Raw genomic sequence first — 19,251 nt, forward strand, 5'->3', positions numbered from 1 at the left:
ACACTCAGCTTCTCACAAAGGAGCAAACGCACAGGGAGTAGAGGCCCCAGGATGGAGCAGAGGCCCCAGGATGCAGCAGAGGCCCAGGGATGGAGCAGAGGCCTCACGATGGAGCAGAGGCCTCGGGATGCAGCAGAGGCCCCGGGATGGAGCAGAGGCCCCGGGATGGAGCAGAGGCCCCGGGATGCAGCAGAAGCCCCGGGATGGAGCAGAGGCCCCGGGATACAGCAGAGGCCCCGGGATGCAGCAGAGGCCCCGGGATGGAGCAGGGACCCCGGGATGCAGCAGAGGCCCCGGGATGCAGCAGAGGCCCCGGGATGCAGCAGAGGCCCCGGGATGGAGCAGAGGCCCCGGGATGGAGCAGAGGCCCCGGGATGCAGCAGAGGCCCCGGGATGGAGCAGAGGCCCCGGGATGCAGCAGAGGCCCCGGGATGGAGCAGAGGCCCCGGGATGGAGCAGAGGCCCCGGGATGCAGCAGAGTCCCCGGGATGAAGCAGAGGCCTCACGATGGAGCAGAGGCCCCGGGATGGAGCATAGGCCCCGGGATGCAGCAGAGGCCCCGGGATGCAGCAGAGGCCCCAGGATGCAGCAGAGGCCCCGGGATGAAGCAGAGGCCTCACGATGGAGCAGAGGCCTCACGATGGAGCAGAGGCCCCGGGATGCAGCAGAGGCCCCGGGATGCAGCAGAGGCCCCGGGATGCAACAGAGGCCCCGGGATGCAGCAGAGGCCCCGGGATGCAGCAGAGGCCCCGGGATGCAGCAGAGGCCCCGGGATGGAGCAGAGGCCCCGGGATGCAGCAGAGGCCCCGGGATGAAGCAGAGGCCTCACGATGGAGCAGAGGCCCCGGGATGCAGCAGAGGCCCCGGGATGCAGCAGAGGCCCCGGGATGCAGCAGAGGCCCCGGGATGCAGCAGAGGCCCCGGGATGGAGCAGAGGCCCCGGGATGCAGCAGAGGCCCCGGGATGCAGCAGAGGCCCCGGGATGGAGCAGAGGCCCCGGGATGGAGCAGAGGCCCCGGGATGCAGCAGAGGCCCCGGGATGGAGCATAGGCCCCGGGATGCAGCAGAGGCCCAGGGATGGAGCAGAGGCCCCGGGATGGAGCAGAGGCCCCGGGATGCAGCAGAGGCCTCACGATGGAGCAGAGGCCCCGGGATGCAGCAGAGGCCCCGGGATGCAGCAGAGGCCCGGAGATGCAGCAGAGGCCCCGGGATGCAGAGGCCAGAAGAAAAGAGGGTGTGAATCTGCATCAGAGAGCGGGATGCACTTGGCCTCCAAGGCTGGGCACCCTTGGGCTCATCTTGGGACCACCATGATCATGACCAGAAAGAGGACATGCTTGGGGCTCAGCCTCGGACCATCTGTGAGGCAGGACAGGAGGCCTGGGGGGCTAGGAAGATGGGGCCTCCCCCACAGCCTGGACACCCATCAGCCTGGAATTTCGGGAATAATCCCTTTGGGCGTCTCAAAATTCTAGATGCACCGAGTAGCCCTGGGGGCGGCAGGAGCAAAGAGTCACGTTCAGAATGGTTCTCAGCCTGCGGTGGGAGTCACTGATTGAGCGCCCCTGTGTGCAAGGCACAGTGACAGATTTTACCGCAAAACGTGGGAAATGACGCAGGGACCGACAGTAGGCCAGTGCAGCCCCCCTCGCAGGCCTGCGGCCCGCCTGGGTGACGGAGCAAGGTGCAGACTCCCGCCCCTCCCGCAGGCAGGGGCAAAGCAGAGCCCCAGGCCCCCGCCTCCCGCCCCACACACACACCCTGCTCGGGGCCTGGGTGGCAGGTACCTGGGCTGGCACTCCCTCCCTGCACAGAACTCCTGGACAGGCTCGGGCCGGGTCAGGGCGTCGCAGTAGCTGTCGTCCACCTCGATGCCATCATAGCGGACGCACATGGCATACGTCGACATGACCCCTGGGTTCAGGACAAGGGAGGGGCCAGGTGAGCCAACTGTGAGCACCTTGGTGACCGGCAGACAGGCCATGTGACCATGGGCAAGTCACCCGACCACTCAGCACTTCCCGGTTTAAATCGGGGATAGTGACAGTTACCAGCTGACAGGTCTGCAGGTGGAGCCCAGCGAGGACGGCTTTGTGGATCTGAACTCTCTCCCCGTCCATGTCCTGTGGCCTGACCTCTTCTTTTTGCACCCTTACCCCATCCAGCCCAGGCTGGGCGCCCAGTTTATGTGTCACAAACCCTGGGTTTTAAATAAACTCAGACTGGCCCTTACAGAGGCCCAGAGGCAAAGCCAGCCAAGTGTCGCTCATTTTCATTCATTCAACAACTACCCGTCCATGGATGGATGGATGGATGGACGGACGGACGGACGGATGGATGGATGGATGGATGGATGGATGGGTGGGTGTATGGGTGGGTGGGTGTATGGGTGGATGGATGGGTGGGTAGATGGGTGGGTGGATGGATGGGTGGGTGGGTGGATGGATGGATGGATGGGTGGGTGGGTGGATGGGTGGGTGGGTGGATGGGTGGGTGGGTGGATGGGTGGATGGATGGATGGATGGGTGGGTGGATGGGTGGGTGGGTGGATGGGTGGATGGATGGATGGATGGATGGGTGGATGGTGGGTAGATGGGTGGGTGGATGGATGGGTGGGTGGATGGATGGGTGGGTGGATGGATGGATGGATGGATGGGTGGGTGGACGGGTGGGTGGATGGATGGATGGATGGATGGGTGGATGGTGGGTAGATGGGTGGGTGGATGGATGGATGGGTGGATGGGTGGGTGGATGGATGGATGGATGGATGGATGGGTGGGTGGATGGATGGGTGGATGGATGGATAATCTAACCATTCCAGCCCTTTGCAGACTCCTCAGATGTTATATTAGATCTTCAGATCCTCCCTGCCCTTCCATGGCACGCCCTAGTCCTTATCAAACTCCCTCTTAAACTTTCTTTAATCATTATTGTGATTAAATACCTGGTACTCTATAAATCCCATCGGGGGACAGTATGTAAAGGGCCAGCCCTCAACTAAAATTATTAATTCCTTGACCCCCAGCTCCACCTTCTGCTTCTCTGGTCTTCCTCCCCTGCACCACGTGCTCGGTACCGAGCTGGCACGTGGGCCAAAGTCACTACACAGTGGGTGGGTCCCTGCCAAAGGGCCAGGATGACTCAGGGAGAGTGTTAACATGGGGTTAACATTGGTGAAGTCCCCAGGTGAGGTTAGGGTTTGTGGTGGTTGTTATTACTGGTGTGTGGGTGTGTGTGTGTGAGTGTGTGTGTGTGTGTGTGTGTGTGTGTGAGAGAGAGAGAGAGAGAGAGAGAGAGAGAGAGAGAGAGGGACCCAGCCTTCCTGAATGATGGAGGGAACAGAACCCTCCTCACTGGGGTCACCCTTCCCCCAGAGGGAAATTGATTTCCCCGTAAACCAAGGGCCCCAGCCACCTTGCGCTCCCTTCCCAGCGGCGCGTGTCTGAAAGCCGGCGGCTCCTGCCTCTCCAAGCCCCAGCCCTGGACGGAACGAAACAGCCTGGGAAGCAGCCCACGTGGGGATTTTTTCTTTTTTTCCGTAAGGGCCGAGCCAGGTTGCAATCACTGGTGCCTCTCCGCCAGCGCTGGGCTGTGTCGTCTTTCGCCGTCGCTGAGGGGGAGACTGGCTTCCTGGCCAGGTCTGTTCAGAGTGTTCCAGGCCTCAGAGACACCAGCTCTGGGGCCCAGGGAGGTCCAAGTTTAGGGACTTGCAGACCCTCGGCAAGTGCCTGATTATTCATTCCCTCCTCGTCATCGAGTGGAAACACAGCAGGTCCTGATCAAGAGAGACGGGAATGCTGGTCCCAGCCCAGTCTCTCGCTGGTGGGGTGGGGGTGACGTGAGCGCTGTCAGACTCTCTGGGCCTCAGCGTGCTGCTCAGAGGAGCCCCCCAGGGACGCGGGGCAGTCAGAGCGCCAGTCGTCTGGACACCCACCTCCCTACATCAGTCTTGAACGCGGTGCTGTTCAAACCTTCTTACTGAGCCCTTTCAGACCGAGCCCTTCCTCTCAATGAAAGGCGCAGAGAAGCCCGACACCCGGCTGGGTGGGCCTGCTCTGCCTGAGGTGCGTGAGCTCGGGGCCCGCCCGCTCCACTCCCCTCAGCCTGCGCCCAGGAGGTGCCAAGAACAGCTGGAAATCATCACTTGAGGCTCCAGCTAAGAGTCCAAACCGATTCACCTACATTTCTACCGCTCCCAGGAGCGTCTTTAAGGAAAGGAAAGATTGCTTGCTGCCATGGCTGAAGTTCACAGACACAGGAGAGCTGCTGTAAACCACCCCTGCCCCCAACGCCGGCCCGGCCTCGGCGCCCGGTACGGTGGGATTTGGAGGAGAGCCGGCCACGGAGGTCCCGTTCAGCAGGGACCCGACTCCACCACTTCTGCTGAGCGCCACCCATGCCCAGCTTGGTGCCTCTGCAGTGATGGGGAGCCCACTCCGCGTCGGGGCCTTTCATGCCAGTCCCGGACAGGCTCGTCTAAAGGAGAGCGCTTCCTTTCAGCAGAGCCCAAATCTGTCTTTCTCACTTCCTTTCTTCTTTCGTCCTACTTTGCGCCTCGGGCCACCCAGGGCAGGTCTGCCCATACCCTGCCTGGCCACTCTGTGGGCATGGAGAGATGGTGCTGTGACCTCCCTGGGGACCATCTTTCACCCAGGGCCAGGCTCAGGCCCCTCGCCACAGAGGCTGCTTCGTCCTGGAGGGATCTCAAGCGACGTCACCTCCCCGGGCAGCGATGTGTCCGGGAGGAACAGGAGACGCTCCCGGTCACGTGGTCTGTGACAATCCCGGCGTGCGTGGGGATGACATCGGGGCTCCCGATTCAGAAGAGGACCCTGCCCTTGGGGAGCAGGCTCTCAAGGCAGGCTCCTCCCGCACCCATCCCAGCACTCAGCCCTGTCCTCTCCCGAGACCAGCAGCAGCAGTGCTGGCCGTGGCGCCCGCTAGGTCAGCTTTGGCCACGACAACTTACTTCTCGTTTCGTGTCTAGCCCTGTAACCACACTTGGAAAGGCGGACATCCCGTTTTACAGGTGGAAAGTTGAGTCGTGGAGAGATTAAGCAATTTGCCAAGGGCATGGGGTGTGGTGGACCAAATAGCGCATCCCAAGCGTTCACCACATACCCCACAAAGCCCACCTCGCGCCCTCCAGAATATCAGGGGGCCAAACTCAGCCTGTCCCGTGCCCTGCTGGGGGAGGAGGGGCATGTAAAAGGAGGGGGCCCCAGATTCCAGCCCAAGACGGAGAGCCTGTGGTCCATTCAGAGCCCTGCGGGGCCCCCTCCCCAGCTCCTCCCTCGGGCCCTCCTCCTGAGATGCCAACCAGGGCTGCAGGAGGTGTGACCACGCCCAGACCACCGGTTGCCCAGGCTCTAGTCGGTGGCTTGCTAATTCTTCCACACTGGCCAGAGCACGCAGGGGACATCCAGAGCTCTGGCCAGCTGGGGTGGGAGTGCAAAGGCAGGGTCGGGGGATCATACATTTTGAGTGGCAGTAACTCGTCTTGCCCAAACCCACACACGAAGTCGCAGGTATACATAAGGCGGCACCCGGGGTCTCCCTACATTTGCCACAGGTCCCGGACCTGGGTCTGGCATCTGACCTTGCAGCAGTCCCCAGGGGGAGGGGCCCAGAGCTGGCGGCAGATGGAGCCCCAGGCCCTGGACTGTAAGCCAGAAGCTTGCTGTGGTGGCACCCAGCCACGTGAGCAGACATAGGTTCAGACACTTACTAACTCCACGTGTCTATCTGCCCAGGCAACCCCGGGGGTCTCCGTTCCCCTCCTGCTTCCTCCCTGGATGAGGTCCTAGAATCCCAACAGTTCCCTCTGCCACAGACCACGTGGGTCTCTTTCCCCCTCCTACATTTGCTGTAAGCAAAAGTAAAATCCTGACCACCTGAGATTTCTTACTTTTTAACCAGGATGTTTGTTCTAACAAGGTGTGATATGAAGAATGACAAGGGAGCCTTTGGGGGGCTGCATAACCCCCCAGCGGCTGGGCCTTACCATGGTCCAGCACATCGTAAGCACAAGGACATCCAAACTCCCACCTCATCGCACTGCCTCGTGGGTCAGGAAACTGCTAGATAAGCTCCCTGTGGGCAACTGGGGGCTACAAGCAGGTGCATGGGCCCCGAAGCCCGGACTCGCACCCACCGGCAAGGTGGGCTCAGCAGGTGCCGCCCTTCGGCACCCGTCACGGGTACCTGTGGTGCAGGTGGAGCTGCAGGGCTCGTGGGACGAGAGCTTCCACCGGTACATGTCCGCGGGACTCACGCCGTGCTTGCGCGTCTTGGGCCTGGTCCTGAAAGCAGGTGAAGCAGAGAAGGGGGTGAGTTTCACGGGAGGATATGTTCTCATCCGTGGGGTGTGGTTGTGGACCTGTCCTGAGCTCCAGGCAGAATCGCCACCTGTCGGGGTCCCAGTGCCCACCGTCTAGAACAGAGACAAGGGAAGCGGCGCCCACGGGGCGGCGGGTTGTAGGAAGGAACGGACGTTGGCATTTTCCATCTTAATGACTGTCTGAGCTCACTGGCCTGCAGCCGTCAGAGCACCTTCGGGGGCTGGGGGGTGAAGAATCTGGGGCTCCCCAACATCGCAGTTGCTCCTTCCACACACACAGCCTTCTCGCTCTCACCTTCTAGCAGGGTCGTGCAGATTCCTCCTGCCCTGTCCCCGGGAAGGGACCGGAGAAGCACCTGGTGTGCTGCGAAGGTGCAAGAATTCTCTCCCACGGCCTCCCTCAGCTGGGATTCTGACTGAATGGGGCACACTAGCCATTGGGCCTCCGACGATCAAAATAGAAAAGCTCAGCTGCAGACGGGGGAGTGGCCGCGTCCCCTCCAGACGCCTCTGCCCAGGTCTGCAAGGGCTGCTGTGCCAGGGAACGCCGGGCTGGGTCCCCGCCAGCGACGGGCTAGGATTCTTGGCCGGAACTCAGACGGCCCAGCCAACTATTGTTAGGACTGTTTGCTTCTTTGAACCAGTCGGTGTGCTGGGGCCCAACCTCCGTATCCAACGTGCAGGCTCGTTTTGGACTCGGCAGGGGCAGAGGGAGGTGGCGGCAGCTCCCAGAGCCCGGGCATCTGCTCTGAGATGCAGACGGCTGGGTCTGAATGCGGCCCGTGGAGCCCTGCCACCCCCAGAGCCGGCAAAGGGGACGCGGTCCCATGGCCCGGGGGACGGCACGTCCCTGAGACCCCACCGCCCAGCTCCACTTCCCTTCCTGCCCAGAGGGGCTGACTGAAGACCGCCCTAAGCTCAGACCCTCTCACAGAGCACACTCGCAGGTCCTTTCCCTGGGGCTTTCTGTCACCCCGGAGGTCAGGCTTAGACGAGGGTTGCAGGGCATCCATTCTAAAAGGCCTTCCAGTCAATTCTGTGATAGAGACATTGGTTTGGATTCAACTGGGAGTTTACCGTTTGTCTTCCAACTTCTGGAATTTCACAAGTGGATGAGAACGGCTCTTACACTTTACTTTTGCATAAATGTTGCCCTGAAGACACATCGCGCTCTGAGAACCAGGAAATAGTCTACCCACGGACCTCAAGTAACGAATTTACTGATGCGGCTTCGTTAACCCAGGAAGGAGGGAGAGTGAGGAGAGGGAGGGGAAAGCTGAGGGCAGCCGGCCACAGGCGGGCGGCCGGGACCCCTCACCTGGTGGCGTCCCCACCGGGAGCCTGCCCCAGCCTTTCCACACATACGGGGGAAGGGGAAGGTCCTCCCTCTTTCCTCCTTAAAAGTGAGCGGGAACTTTAAGATGGGGCGCTCCACCCACCCAAGACCCAAGCATCTCAGAACACGGGACCCGTGGAACCTCCCCGGGGAGGAAGAGCCTGATTCTGAAATGTGCTGATTGGGTCCCCCACCCTCCTTTCCACAGCTTTAAATTCTCCCCAAGAACAAAAGGGGATGAAAAGATCCAGCCCCTGCCCGGCCACCCCACCCATGGAGAAGCCATCTTTATCTAATTACACCCTCCTGGGCCAGCAGGCAGCGTGACTCATTCTGGAGAGACAGCAAGCGGTTCAAAATAACCCTTCGGGTTTTAAGCACCAAAGGTATTTTTTGGGGGGGCTGCCCACATGGCACTGCTCGTGGGAGCACCGCATGGGCGCCTGTCCCGCCTCTCGAAACGTGTATTTGCACAACAGTGCAACGCCTGAAAGACTCTGTTCTCGGAAGTGGGGCCCTGGGGAGAAAAACACCCAGGAAATCGCTGAAACCACCAACCCTCCACCCGCCTCCATCTGGAAGGAAGGTAGTACCCTCTGATCCGAAAGGCTCGGACCACCTCAGCCCTGCGACGCCTCGGATCCTGCGTCTGGACCCTTTCCCCAGGACCGCCACGCCTGTTTATAAACGGCTCATAAAGTGCTTTGCTTCCCCGCCACCCCCGCCACCCCCGATCCAGGCTGAGACGAGGACCCTGTGTCTCTGTGTCTCGGACGCTTGTTCCCAACGCCAGCGTCTGGTGTCGGGGCGTCCCTTGACTGTTCGGGGCTGTTCTGAGAAGGTGAAAATAACCTTTCCTTCCTGGGCTGCCCCTTTGATTTTGCCCTCTCTGAGCAGACGCGACTTCCTGTGTCTGGACAACTCGCTGCGACAGGGCTATTTTGTCCTGGCGGTTCCCCCACCCCCCTCCACCCCGCCACCTCCCTCAGCCCTTTATCTCCAAAGACCATCTTTGGCCTCTGGTCCGCGGTGTACTTTGAAGCAGCTGGTGGGGGAGCCGGCCATCTCCCCACGTCAGGACTTTCTGAGGAATGACCATCACTGTACTGGTTCCTGCATCCCACATGGCACTGGAAACCCAATCATTCCCCTTAGGGCCCAGGGGTGGGGTGGGAGTCAACTGGGATGGGGCAGGAGACATTCTTTATAATGTGACCTAAGGACCCAAAATCTTGTGCCATGACCTGGCTTAAGAATCCTTGAGTGCCTGACCGGCGGGCCCTGAAGCATTGTCTGACAAGCCCCTCGCTCAGGGATGGGGAACTGAGGACCAGAGAGGGTCACCGATGGGTCCAGGTCCCATGGGGACGGGGCGGGGAGGGGAGAGGGTTGGGATGGAGACCCACTGGCACTTTCCAGGCCTGAAGCCAAATTAAACAGCAGCCTGTGTGCCCCCCGGTAAGCCCGTTCACGGAGGGACCCTGACCGTGAGATGGGCGGCCTTCCTCGCACGGGGTCGTGGTCCCAGAAGGGCCCCTCCCCCACCCCGAGGCTCAGTGTGTTCACGATCTTTCCCGTTTGCTGGGTCCTCACTAGGTGCCTTCAGCGCTTCAGTACCAGATGGAACTCAATCCTCTGGCCAGCCCTGGGGGTGAGAAGAGCCCTGAGTAACTGGCCCCGGATCACAACAGCAAGTACCGGCTGATTCTGCGCCCCCCCCTCCAGACTCAGAGCCTGTCTCGCCCTTCCGGCCGCTGGATGCCACACACCCCCAAGGCCCACTCCCTGCATTCTGAAGCCGGGCCAGGCAAGCAGATGGCCTAGATGGACCCTATGGGAAGAAGGGCAGCCGCAGAAGGCTCCAGACCTCCCACTCTGGCCACATTTGCAAAGAATTCCACCCAGAGCCTCGGGATTGCCCCGGATGTGCCCTGGGTATCTCACGGGGCCTCGGAAAACAGCTTGAGAAAAGAGGGGGGCACCTCCTGGGGGCTCAGGGGCCCAGCTTCCCTGCTCTCATCCCCGGGGAAGGGTGAGAGAGTCGTCTCCACTCGCCTCACCGCAAGAGTGAACCCCAAATCTTCCATCAAACTCAATTCCCCAAGGACGCCCGCCTCTGCATCCTCAGCCCTGGCTAGGGTTCCACTGGCTTGGTGTCTAAGGCCAAGGGGTTTGGGTGGGTCCTCAGAAAACAAGATAAACTAAAACCCAGTGCACTTGGACTTCCCTGGTGACGCAGTGGTTAAGAATCCGCCTGCCAGTTCAGGGGACACGGGTTCGATCCCTGGTCCAGGAAGACCCCACATGCCACAGGGGAACTAAGCCCGAGCCTGTGCTCTAGAGTCCGCGAGCCACAACTACTGAGCCCGCGTGCCACAACTACTGAAGCCCGCGCGCCTAGAGCCCATGCTCCGCAACAAAAGAAGCCACCGCAGTGAGAAGCCTGTGCACCGCACGAAGAGTAGCCCCCGCTCGCCGCAGCTAGAGAAAGTCCGTGTGCAGCAACGAAGACCCAACACAGCCAAAAATTTTTTAATTAATTAATTAATTAATTAAAAAAAAAAACAGTGGGCTTGTTCCTGCCTCCAGTCCCCGCTCGCCACCAGGCGTGCTGAGCCTGGCTCGGTCTGTTTAAACCAGCCTCGCTGCCCTGCTAGCCTGGAGAACAGGGGAGTCATCATCGGCCCAGGGAATTGTCCTCTAGTAGGGATAGTGGAGGCCTGGAGCCACCCTGATTCCAGCTGACCCCAACCCGGGGAGGCTCCTGGCCTCAGACTCCTCCAGGGCCAGCCACGACTCAGGTGTCCCCAAGTGTGACTGTCCAGGCCTCCCCAGCGTGTCCTTCGCTCTGGACTCTCTCCCACGGCCCGTCCCAGGGCAGCTCCAGCCCCACAGAAGAAGGCCTTGTTCCTAGTGCCTGACTTGGGGCCTGGTCCCTGGCTGGGGACCCCACTGAACCGTCCCCCAGTCTCCTCCCTGGCCAGCAGGGAAGGTTGTCCCGAGCCACCCCACCTTCGGGGAACATTATGGTCTCCCGCGAGAGCTGTCCCACCTTACGCACAGCGACCACGTGTGCAGTGAGTGTCCAGACCGAGAACCCAAGGACCCCAAGCCTCCAGTCTCTGAGCCCTAAGGACGTCACTTACCTCCTCTCTGAGCCCAATACCCCTCCCTGAAGCTAAGGCTGTTTGTGATGAGAACATGTCTCTGTGCACACGGAACCCTTAGCCCCAAGTGCTCAGAACCGTTCACCTCTTCCCCCTCTGCCCCCCAGTTCCTGGAATCACATCACACGTGGGCACTGGGCACCAGCTTTAGCCCGTGGACCTAACTTGTGGAAAAGATGCTAAAACCCAGGCCTCTGACCCCCTGCTCAGACCCGCGGGGTGAGGCGCGGGGGGGGGCCCTGGGCAGGGGCAGCTCTCTCCCACCTACCTCCGTCCCGGCCCTCACCCAGCAGCCCCCAGAGAGGACTGGGGAGTTGCCTCCTACCTGGCTTTCTGCGTCCTGTTCCCAGCCAAGGCAGGGAGGCTGGCACTGGCGTTGGGGAACGGGGCCTCGGAGGAGGTGTTGGCCACTCTGTCAGTGCTCAGCTCCAGGTAGGACCCGTTGAGCAGGTAAGCACCGGCTCCCTCGTTCTCCTCGTACTCGACGTAGAGGCTGTCGGCCGGGGAGCCCCTCGGGGCGCCCTGTGCAAAGATGCTGTTGCTGGTCTCATTGAGGGGGACCTCCCTGGAGTCGGAGTCCGTGTCCAGGAGCTGGTCGGAGATGGCGTTGGCCGAGAGGAGCTCCTGGGAGGTAAAATGGGCGCCGGTCTCTTGGTCATCCTGGTGTCCCGCATGAGCCGTCCCGGTGGCGTTGCCGTCTACAAGGGAGATGGGTGGCTCAACCTCCGGTGCCCCCTCGTGGCGGGGCAAGGGCTGCCCTGGGCAGGGGCGGAGCAGGGGGGCTGCAGCAAAGACCTGAACCGGGAAGCGTCCAGAGGCAGGTTTCTGCCCGATGAGCGGACACAGATCGCCCGGCGGAGGCTCGCAAGCCGGCCTGGACAACCTCCTGTTGGGGAGCCTGCTTGACCCCTGCCGTGGGTTGGATAGGGTTTCCCCAAAATCCACATCTGCCCCGAACCTCAGAATGTGAGCTTATGTGGAAATAAGACCTTCACAGACATACAGATCTCCAGGTGAGATCGTCACGGACCCTATAACTGCAACGCCTGCTGTCCTTTTAAGAAGAGAACACGCAGAGACACACGGACGCAGAGGAGAAGCCGTGTGAAGACAGAGCAGAGTCTGCAGCGATGCGGCCACAAGCCAAGGGACGCCTGCGCCGCCGGGAGCTGGAAGCGGTGGGAAGGACCCTCCCCTGGAGCCTCCAGAGGGAGCACAGCCCTGCCGACACCTTGACTTTATTCCATAGACTTCTGGCCTCCAGAACGGGGAGATAATACGTTTCTGAGGTTTTAAGCCGCCCGGTTGGTGGGAGTTTGCTGCAGGAGCCCCAGGGAACGAACACCGCCTCTAAAGTGTTTCCTACTTGAAGACTCTCAGGGTCTTGGAAACTTGCCCCCAAGTCAGTGAGGGGAGTCTCCTCAAGTCTGCTCTACCCTCCACCCCTCAGCAGGGCTGATGGTCCAGCCCAGCCCCGACGTGTCACTCCACGGCCCTCAGGAGTACAGCCAAGCTGTCAGCGGGGGTCAGGGACTGTGACCCACCGCTGCGTCTTCAGCTGCACCTCCTGCGGCTTCCCCTGGAGCCTGTCCCGCCAGGCTGGCCCTCGCTGGGCCCCTCACCCCCGCCCCTCTCCTATGCCCTCCCCTGGCTAACCCGTACTCGCTCTGGAGCCCTCAGGTCAGGGGTCACCCTCTCCAAGGACTCGAGGTCCTCCCTGTGCCCCTCAGCTGCCCGTCATTCCCTCCCAGAGTTCTGGTCACACCTTGCGCGCTATGCTGTCTGTCTGTCTGTCTGTCTCCACTGAATGAGTGAGAGCACGGGCTACGGGGCCGGACCATCCTGGATTTGCCCCCAGCTCCTCCGTGGTGGACTGTGTGACGCAGGCAAGACCCCTCCCTCTAAGCCTCAGTCTCCCCACCTGTCAGATGGGGATAACCATACCCACCTGGAGGAAGGTATGTGCAGAGGATGTCTGCTAAGGGCCGGCCCTGGGCCTGCCCGGTCAGCCTGCACGGAACCGGCCCCTCTGTCACCCTCTTCTGCAGGTGCCGGGTTCTGAAGACCCTTCACCCGAGGCCCCTCTCCCTGGGAAGCCCCGCCCCACCCCGCCCCTCCTCCTGGTTACCTCGGAAGCCCTTGCCCCTGGGGGGCCCCTCGCAGGCCCTGCCGCTGGCCTGCGCGCACACCTCGTTGGTCTCCTGGCCTTTGCTCAGACCCAGCTCGATCCCCGGGCCCCGGTGGCCGAACAGTCGGTTGTCCAGGCCCAGCTGCTCCGAGGAGGCCTGGCCGTAGAGGGAGCCGTTGTGCTGAAGGAAGCCCACCAGCCCAGCCCCGTCCAGCTCCTGGCTCTCCGTGCTGTCTGCGGTGGGCTCTGAGAAGCTGTAGTAGACGGGCTGGATGCGGTGGGCGTGCGGCGGCTGCAGCAGCGTGTACTCGAAGGTGATGGAAGGGCTTTTGCCGTTCTGGTTCCACACCTGGGGGAGGAGAAGAAGTGGGATTCCAAGCCCTCCCTCACCCCAGCCCCTTCCCCACCAGCCTGGAGCGGCTGCTGCAGCCCACTGCCCACAAGCCCCTTGAGGACAGAAGACTCTTGTCCCTGAGCTGCAGAAGGCTTTCCTGCGGCGGCCTGCAGCCGAGTCCTTCCCAGGGACTCACCCTTGACCGAAGAATGCTGCCACGCCCACCCAAGGCTATGCGTGGCCCCAGGGGCAGTCCGTGTCCAAAGACAGGCGAACGCGGCCAGGGAAGGGGCAGAGGGAGCCGTCCGCCCCAGGCACAGGGAGTGAAGGGTGCGCGGGGTGCAGATAATGTTTTAAAGGTAATAAAATTAATTAAAACCCAACCTGCATTTTACTATCACGACGTGCCAGAAATCCCAAGTTATAAGAGGGCACCGTCCCCACCACCTTCCCCCCGGAGCCCCCCGCTGCCAGCCGAGCGCAAGTACCAGGGCCCAGGCCCCTGAGGACCGTCCCAGCATCAGAGCTGACTGGGGGATGGGCTGAGGTTTCTGTCGAGACTGCGTCGCCCCCCAGCTTTCCCCCCTGACTGTCCTGCTCCCCCGACTGAGTGCTCGCGGGTCTTCGAGGGACGCCGCCTAAGTCAGCTGGTGTCAGAAGCCCCAGGAAGCAGCTCTCAAATGGGAGTTTGGAGCCGGATCCCCCGCCAGCAGCGGTGACGTGAGCCCTCCCTGGCGGTGCATGGACCCCTGAGATCCCCCCAGGTGTCAGGCTGGAATGAGACATCAGAGGAAGAAAACGTGCTTTGGGCGCCATGTCTCAAGTGTTGGGAGTTGGCTGGGCTAGGGGTGTACCTTGAGAAAGGAGAAAGGTCTTCGGAATGTGGCGCTTTGGAGATAGACAGTGAAAGGCTAGGGTGACATCACTACCAAACCTCCAACCTAAGGCCAAGCCAGAGTGTTACCTCCTAGGTGTTACACAGAGACTCACGTGTCCTCCAGCAGGGCCAGAAAAGGTGGAAGAACGTCAGAGAGCCGGGGCGTGTTGGCTTCTCCACCTCGCCAAGAGCCCGACCGGGAGGAGACTTGGGGCGTGGGGGTCTGAGTCAATCTGCTTAAAAATTTTGAAATCTCAGACTCCCCTGAATCTTTGAGCCTAAAAAGTGGCCATTCCTTGCTGTTAAGGCCAGCACCTGGCCCTCTCCTGAAGATTGTACGGAGACCTCTGCCTCCCTGAGGGCCTTGCCCACCTCCTCCCAGGGCCACCTGGCTGATGGCTCACGTTAAGCGCCCTCTTCACCTACTCAGGGGAGCCCTGGGGCTGCTCGGGGGAGACGGGGCCATCGGCAACGACCCTGCAGAACCAGCCGCGGCAGACAGCAGAAGCTGAGCCTGATGGGGGGAGTCTCTCCTGTGGGAGCCCCGGCTCAGGATGGAGGAGGGACCACGCTCGCAAGCACCCCGGGAAGGTGAGGCCAACACACTAAGGGGAGGACCCGTGCTGACACCACCACGGCAGACGACGGAAGAGGGAGGAAAAGGCTGGAAAAGCCGCCAGGTGACTATTTTCTGCAGGATCCCCTGGAGGACGTTCCGGCCGCCACAGTGAAAGGAAGCGTGATGGTGAAGGGTCACCCACGTCACTCAGAGGGACACCTAGAGGGATGGTGTTGGGTGTCCTCCTAGGCCAGGGCCGGTGGCAGGAGATGCCAGTACAGAGCTGACCTGTCCCTGGTAATCGGACAAGGGGGCTCAGGTACTGTAACGAGCAATGAGGTTGACACGGTAGCCAGGGAGCTTGAGCCGCCTTTGGACACGGCTGACAGAACAAAGGACTCCTAGGGGACAAATGCATGGGCCCAGCAAAGGTTCTTCTCAACCTGTATGATCAGAAGAAATCGCGGGTGGATGATTGCAAAGCAGACGACAGCTGCCACATAAACGTCACAGTCGCTGCCCGGTTTCCTGGACCACGTTTTAGACCCAGAATCTGCTGGAGGATGGAATAGCCAGGTCCCCGGGAAGAATGATCCCCAACTGGTTGATATGGTCATGATTACCCCGGTTCCCCCACCAAAGAGCCCACAGCTATTTACTTGGTGAGCTGCTCAGTGGAGAAACGGGTAGACATTGTGGGACCAGGGTTCAAGGTGTCATTGTTAACCAGGGACCCAAAGCATCATTACTGTCCCCGTTACGGTGAGAGCACGTGGATGACAAGTAATGGCCCAAACAAGGCCCAGGTCTGGTTGACAGTCTATCCGCTGGATCTAAGGCTCACCCAGCCCCCAAACGCATAACTGGGAGTCAGCAGAACTCTCCTGTTGGCTGCTTGACCTGGGCGGGGAGTAAATCAGAAACCATATTGCATCCTGGGGGGGAAACACAGAGATTAGCGTCGCGCAAAGACCTAAAGGATGCAGGGGTGCTGACCCCATCATAGCCCCCATTTCATTCAACAGTTTGGCCCCTACAAAAGCAAGACAGATCCAGGAGGGTGACAGTGGATTCCTGCAAGCTCAAACGAGCAGTAGCCCCAGCTGCAGCTTTGGGACAGATGTGGCATCCTTTCTAGAGCAGATTAGCATGCCCTCAAGTTGACCATCTGGCAAATTCTTTTCTACCCCCATCAGGAAGGAGAAGCAGAAGCGCTCTGTTTCACACATTTAGCGCTCTGACCCAGAGCTATGGTTGACTCTCCCGCCTCCCGTCATAACACGGTACAAACGAGTCTGGACCGTCCTACAGAACATGACGTTGGTCCACTACATTGACAACATCATGTTTATCAGACCTGATGAGCAGGAAGGGGCACTGGAGGCCTTGGTATAACATATGTATTCCAGAGGATCGGCGATTAACCCCTGTGAAGACTGGCCCCACATCAGTGAAAATCTCAGGGTCCAGTACTCTAGGGCAGCACAAGACATCTCCTTGAAAATAAAGGGAAACTTATCATATCTCATGCCCCCAATCGTGAAGAATTTAGGACACAACATTTCCGCATCAGGGAATATTGGTCCAATCCATATACTGGATTTGCCTTGAGTGGGGTCCTGAGGAGAAAGGGCTCTGCAGGAGGCCCAGGCTGTGATGCAAGCAGCCCACCACCTGGGCTGTAATACCCAGCAGCCCCTGCAGTAATAAAGGTGTCTGTGGTGGGGAGAGAAGGACTGTGGAGTTTCTGGCAAACTTTGCTAAGAAAATGATAACGTAGACCCCTAGTGTTCTAGAGGAAGGCCATATCACCTAAAATAGATAGACGTTATTTGAAAAAACCTCCTGGTGTGCTATCAGACCCTACTAGAGATGACCCTTTGACCGCAGGACATCAAGTGACCCACGCAGCTAGAGCCGAACGTTATAACATGAGGTCTCTCAACTCCGTTAGGTTACGGGATCAGGAGGGCCCAGCAGCAGTCCAGGGCCAGAGGGACAGAAGAGCGGGTGACCCAGCCTCCCAGCATCCGGGACTCTGGTACCAGCATCCCTCTCTCAGCTCACAGCTACGGCTGCACGGAGCACCCTTAGGGTGAAGACAGAGAGGAGCGACATGGCAACACTCGGCTCTGAGCTGCGGCAGCTTGGTCGGGGGGTGCGAGCTGAAGATGGGAGAGCCCTGAAGGGTTGCTGTGAAGGAAAATCCTCCCAGAGGGCTTCAGGCCGTACTGTAAGGTGGTCACCCAATCTGTTTGGAAGGCAGAGTGGCCCTAAGTAAGAATAAACACTGACTCGTGGGCAGTGCACTTGGCTTGGCCGGGAGCCTGGATGGAAAAGACTTTAAGATCGGGCATGAGGAGGGCTGGAGAAGACACGCGCCGTTGGATCAGTGGCGGAGACGTAACATGTGAAGGTCTCTGGAGCACCTGTTCAGGCACACTACAGGGCGCCCACCCTGGGAGGGGCACGAAACAAACGGGTGAGAGACAGAACGTCTTTGCCCCCTGCCATGGGCCAGCCTCTGGCATTGGTCAGGTGGGTGGGCTCTGTCCCCACCGTATCCCTCAGCCTCCATGAAAGCCGGCAGCCCTCCAAGAGCCTCTTGACATCACCTGATTTCAGTGATAATTCCTCTGCCTTTTCAGATCTGGGGCACCAAGCGGCAATGCCATTCATTTCTAGACAGTAGCCACGGGAAAAGTCCCGGCAAGCTGGCCATAGCAAGCCAAACTCTCTTGCCCTCTGCTCACGCCCCACGCACTCCCCCCAGAAGCCATGAGCATGCTGGGTGCAGCATCAGGGGGACAGCCGTGACAAGCACCGCCATGGTCCCTCAGCATCGAGGACCTGGCAGGAATGCCACAGTGTCCATGGGGCTGAGGGTAGGGAACTCCATGGGGGGCTTGAACCCCAACCTGTGGAGTGGGGAGTGGGTGCTGCATCCCTGTACCCCATCCAGCCTTCTGTCCTCATCTCCCCACACAGTTCCTGATGCCCTGCACAGAACCTCCTGCTGTGCACATCCTCCAGGGGTGCTAACAGAGGGAGGGAAGGAAGGAAGGAAGGAGGGAAGGAAGGAAGGAAGGAAGGAAGGAGGGAGGGAGGGAGGGGAGAGGAGGGTCACACAAGTGAGAGTGTGAGTCAGCAGGTGCTTGGGTGAACAAGTGAACAGGTAAATGAATTAATGAGTCAATGGGAGACTAGTGAAGGAATGAAAATCTGAGTGAGGGCTGGGTCGAGGGAGTGACTCAGTGAGTGAACGAGGGACTGAAGGAATGAGGCCCACCCCGAGATGCGTGGAGGCGCTGGCCCGGAAGCCCCCCGCCTGCTGCCGGCTTCTGGGGAAGCCCTGGAGCCGCGGCCCACGCACCATGACGTTCAGGCCCTGGTTGGTGGGCCCCTGCGCCACGATGTACTCGATTCCCGTCTCGTACACGTCCATGGGCCGCCGGTACTTGACCACGGTGCCGGCGATGTTGAAGTTCTTGGGGCTGTCCACCTTGAAGTTGCCATTGAAGAAGTAGTAGCCGGCTTCATCTGCAAGAGCTGAAAGGGCACAGCTGCCTGGTCACCTGAGCCGGAGCAGCCGGAGTGGGGATGGGGTGGGGGGCAGGACCTCGCACTCGGGGCCTCTGGCCAACCTGTGGATCCCTGCGACCTTCCCCAAACACCCAAAGACAGGAAACTGCACGTCGTGGGAGCGGGACGCTCTGTTTGCACACGGCATGTGGCCCTGGCCAGGGAGATGTGGGCCCTCCTTCCTATCAGCCTAAAATAAACAAGGGCTTGTCTGGACGACTGAGGGTGGCTGGCCAAGGGCCCACTTGGTCCTGCCGTTCCTGCTGCCCCCAAAGGGCCTGGGGCTGAGAGGTGAGGTAAAGCATAGGGACCAAGCGGCCAGGTCGAGACACACGCTGGACAGCAGGTGTCCGCCAGGTTGGGGCCGGGCCACCGTGCCTGGCTCTGCTGCAGACTTCCCCATGTGAGCCGGGCTGACTTGGCACCCCCAGCTTCCCCTCCCCCGACACGGGGAGAGGACCGTAGTGCCCCACCAGGGCCCAGGCCGAGCAGCACTGCAGCCCTGTCCCAGCGGCCCCAGCAGGCCCTACCCAACCCCAAGCTGACCAGTTCCGTGCTCTCGCTGGGAGCATGACATTCTGCCGCCCAGACCGGGGGACCCGGCTGACCGTGGGCCGGATCGGCCCACTCCCCGCCGTGTGGCTCCCAGTCAGCCTCTCTCTGAGGCGGGGTGCCGGTGGACACTTGGAACCAAGGACTTCAGAAGGACATCCACTCCCAGAACTGGAGCGCGATGACGCCCAGACAGCGGGAACGCACGTGCGGCCCCCGCAACGGGCTGGGACATCTGTCCAGAGGCGGGACGGCTGGCCCTCCCTGGGAGGCCCGGGGCCGTGGGGCGGGGCTCCACCTCGGGGACAGTGTGTCTTCCAGAGGGTTTCATTAGAGCCCGTGCCAGGAACTGGCCCGAAGGTGGGGAAGAGTCCAG

General features: G+C 60.7%; 1 protein-coding gene across 6 annotated transcripts in view; it reads right to left on the bottom strand.

Annotated features, from left to right (window-relative positions):
- The window catches only part of ADAMTSL2 (ADAMTS like 2), a 35,819-nt gene that overhangs the window by 6,263 nt on the left and 10,305 nt on the right, over window positions 1-19,251 (bottom strand). For all 6 annotated transcript variants that reach the window (XM_033415128.2, XM_049711444.1, XM_049711443.1 and 3 more), the window contains 5 exons: window positions 18,115-18,290; window positions 12,972-13,320; window positions 11,169-11,541; window positions 6,205-6,302; window positions 1,788-1,914 (listed from right to left, as the gene is read on the bottom strand). In XM_033415128.2, coding sequence (XP_033271019.1) covers window positions 1,788-1,914; window positions 6,205-6,302; window positions 11,169-11,541; window positions 12,972-13,320; window positions 18,115-18,290 — 1,123 coding nt within the window. The remainder of the gene's footprint in view (window positions 1-1,787; window positions 1,915-6,204; window positions 6,303-11,168; window positions 11,542-12,971; window positions 13,321-18,114; window positions 18,291-19,251) is intronic.

This window comes from Orcinus orca, chromosome 6 (assembly GCF_937001465.1).
Source record: "Orcinus orca chromosome 6, mOrcOrc1.1, whole genome shotgun sequence".
Lineage (NCBI taxonomy): Eukaryota > Metazoa > Chordata > Mammalia > Artiodactyla > Delphinidae > Orcinus > Orcinus orca.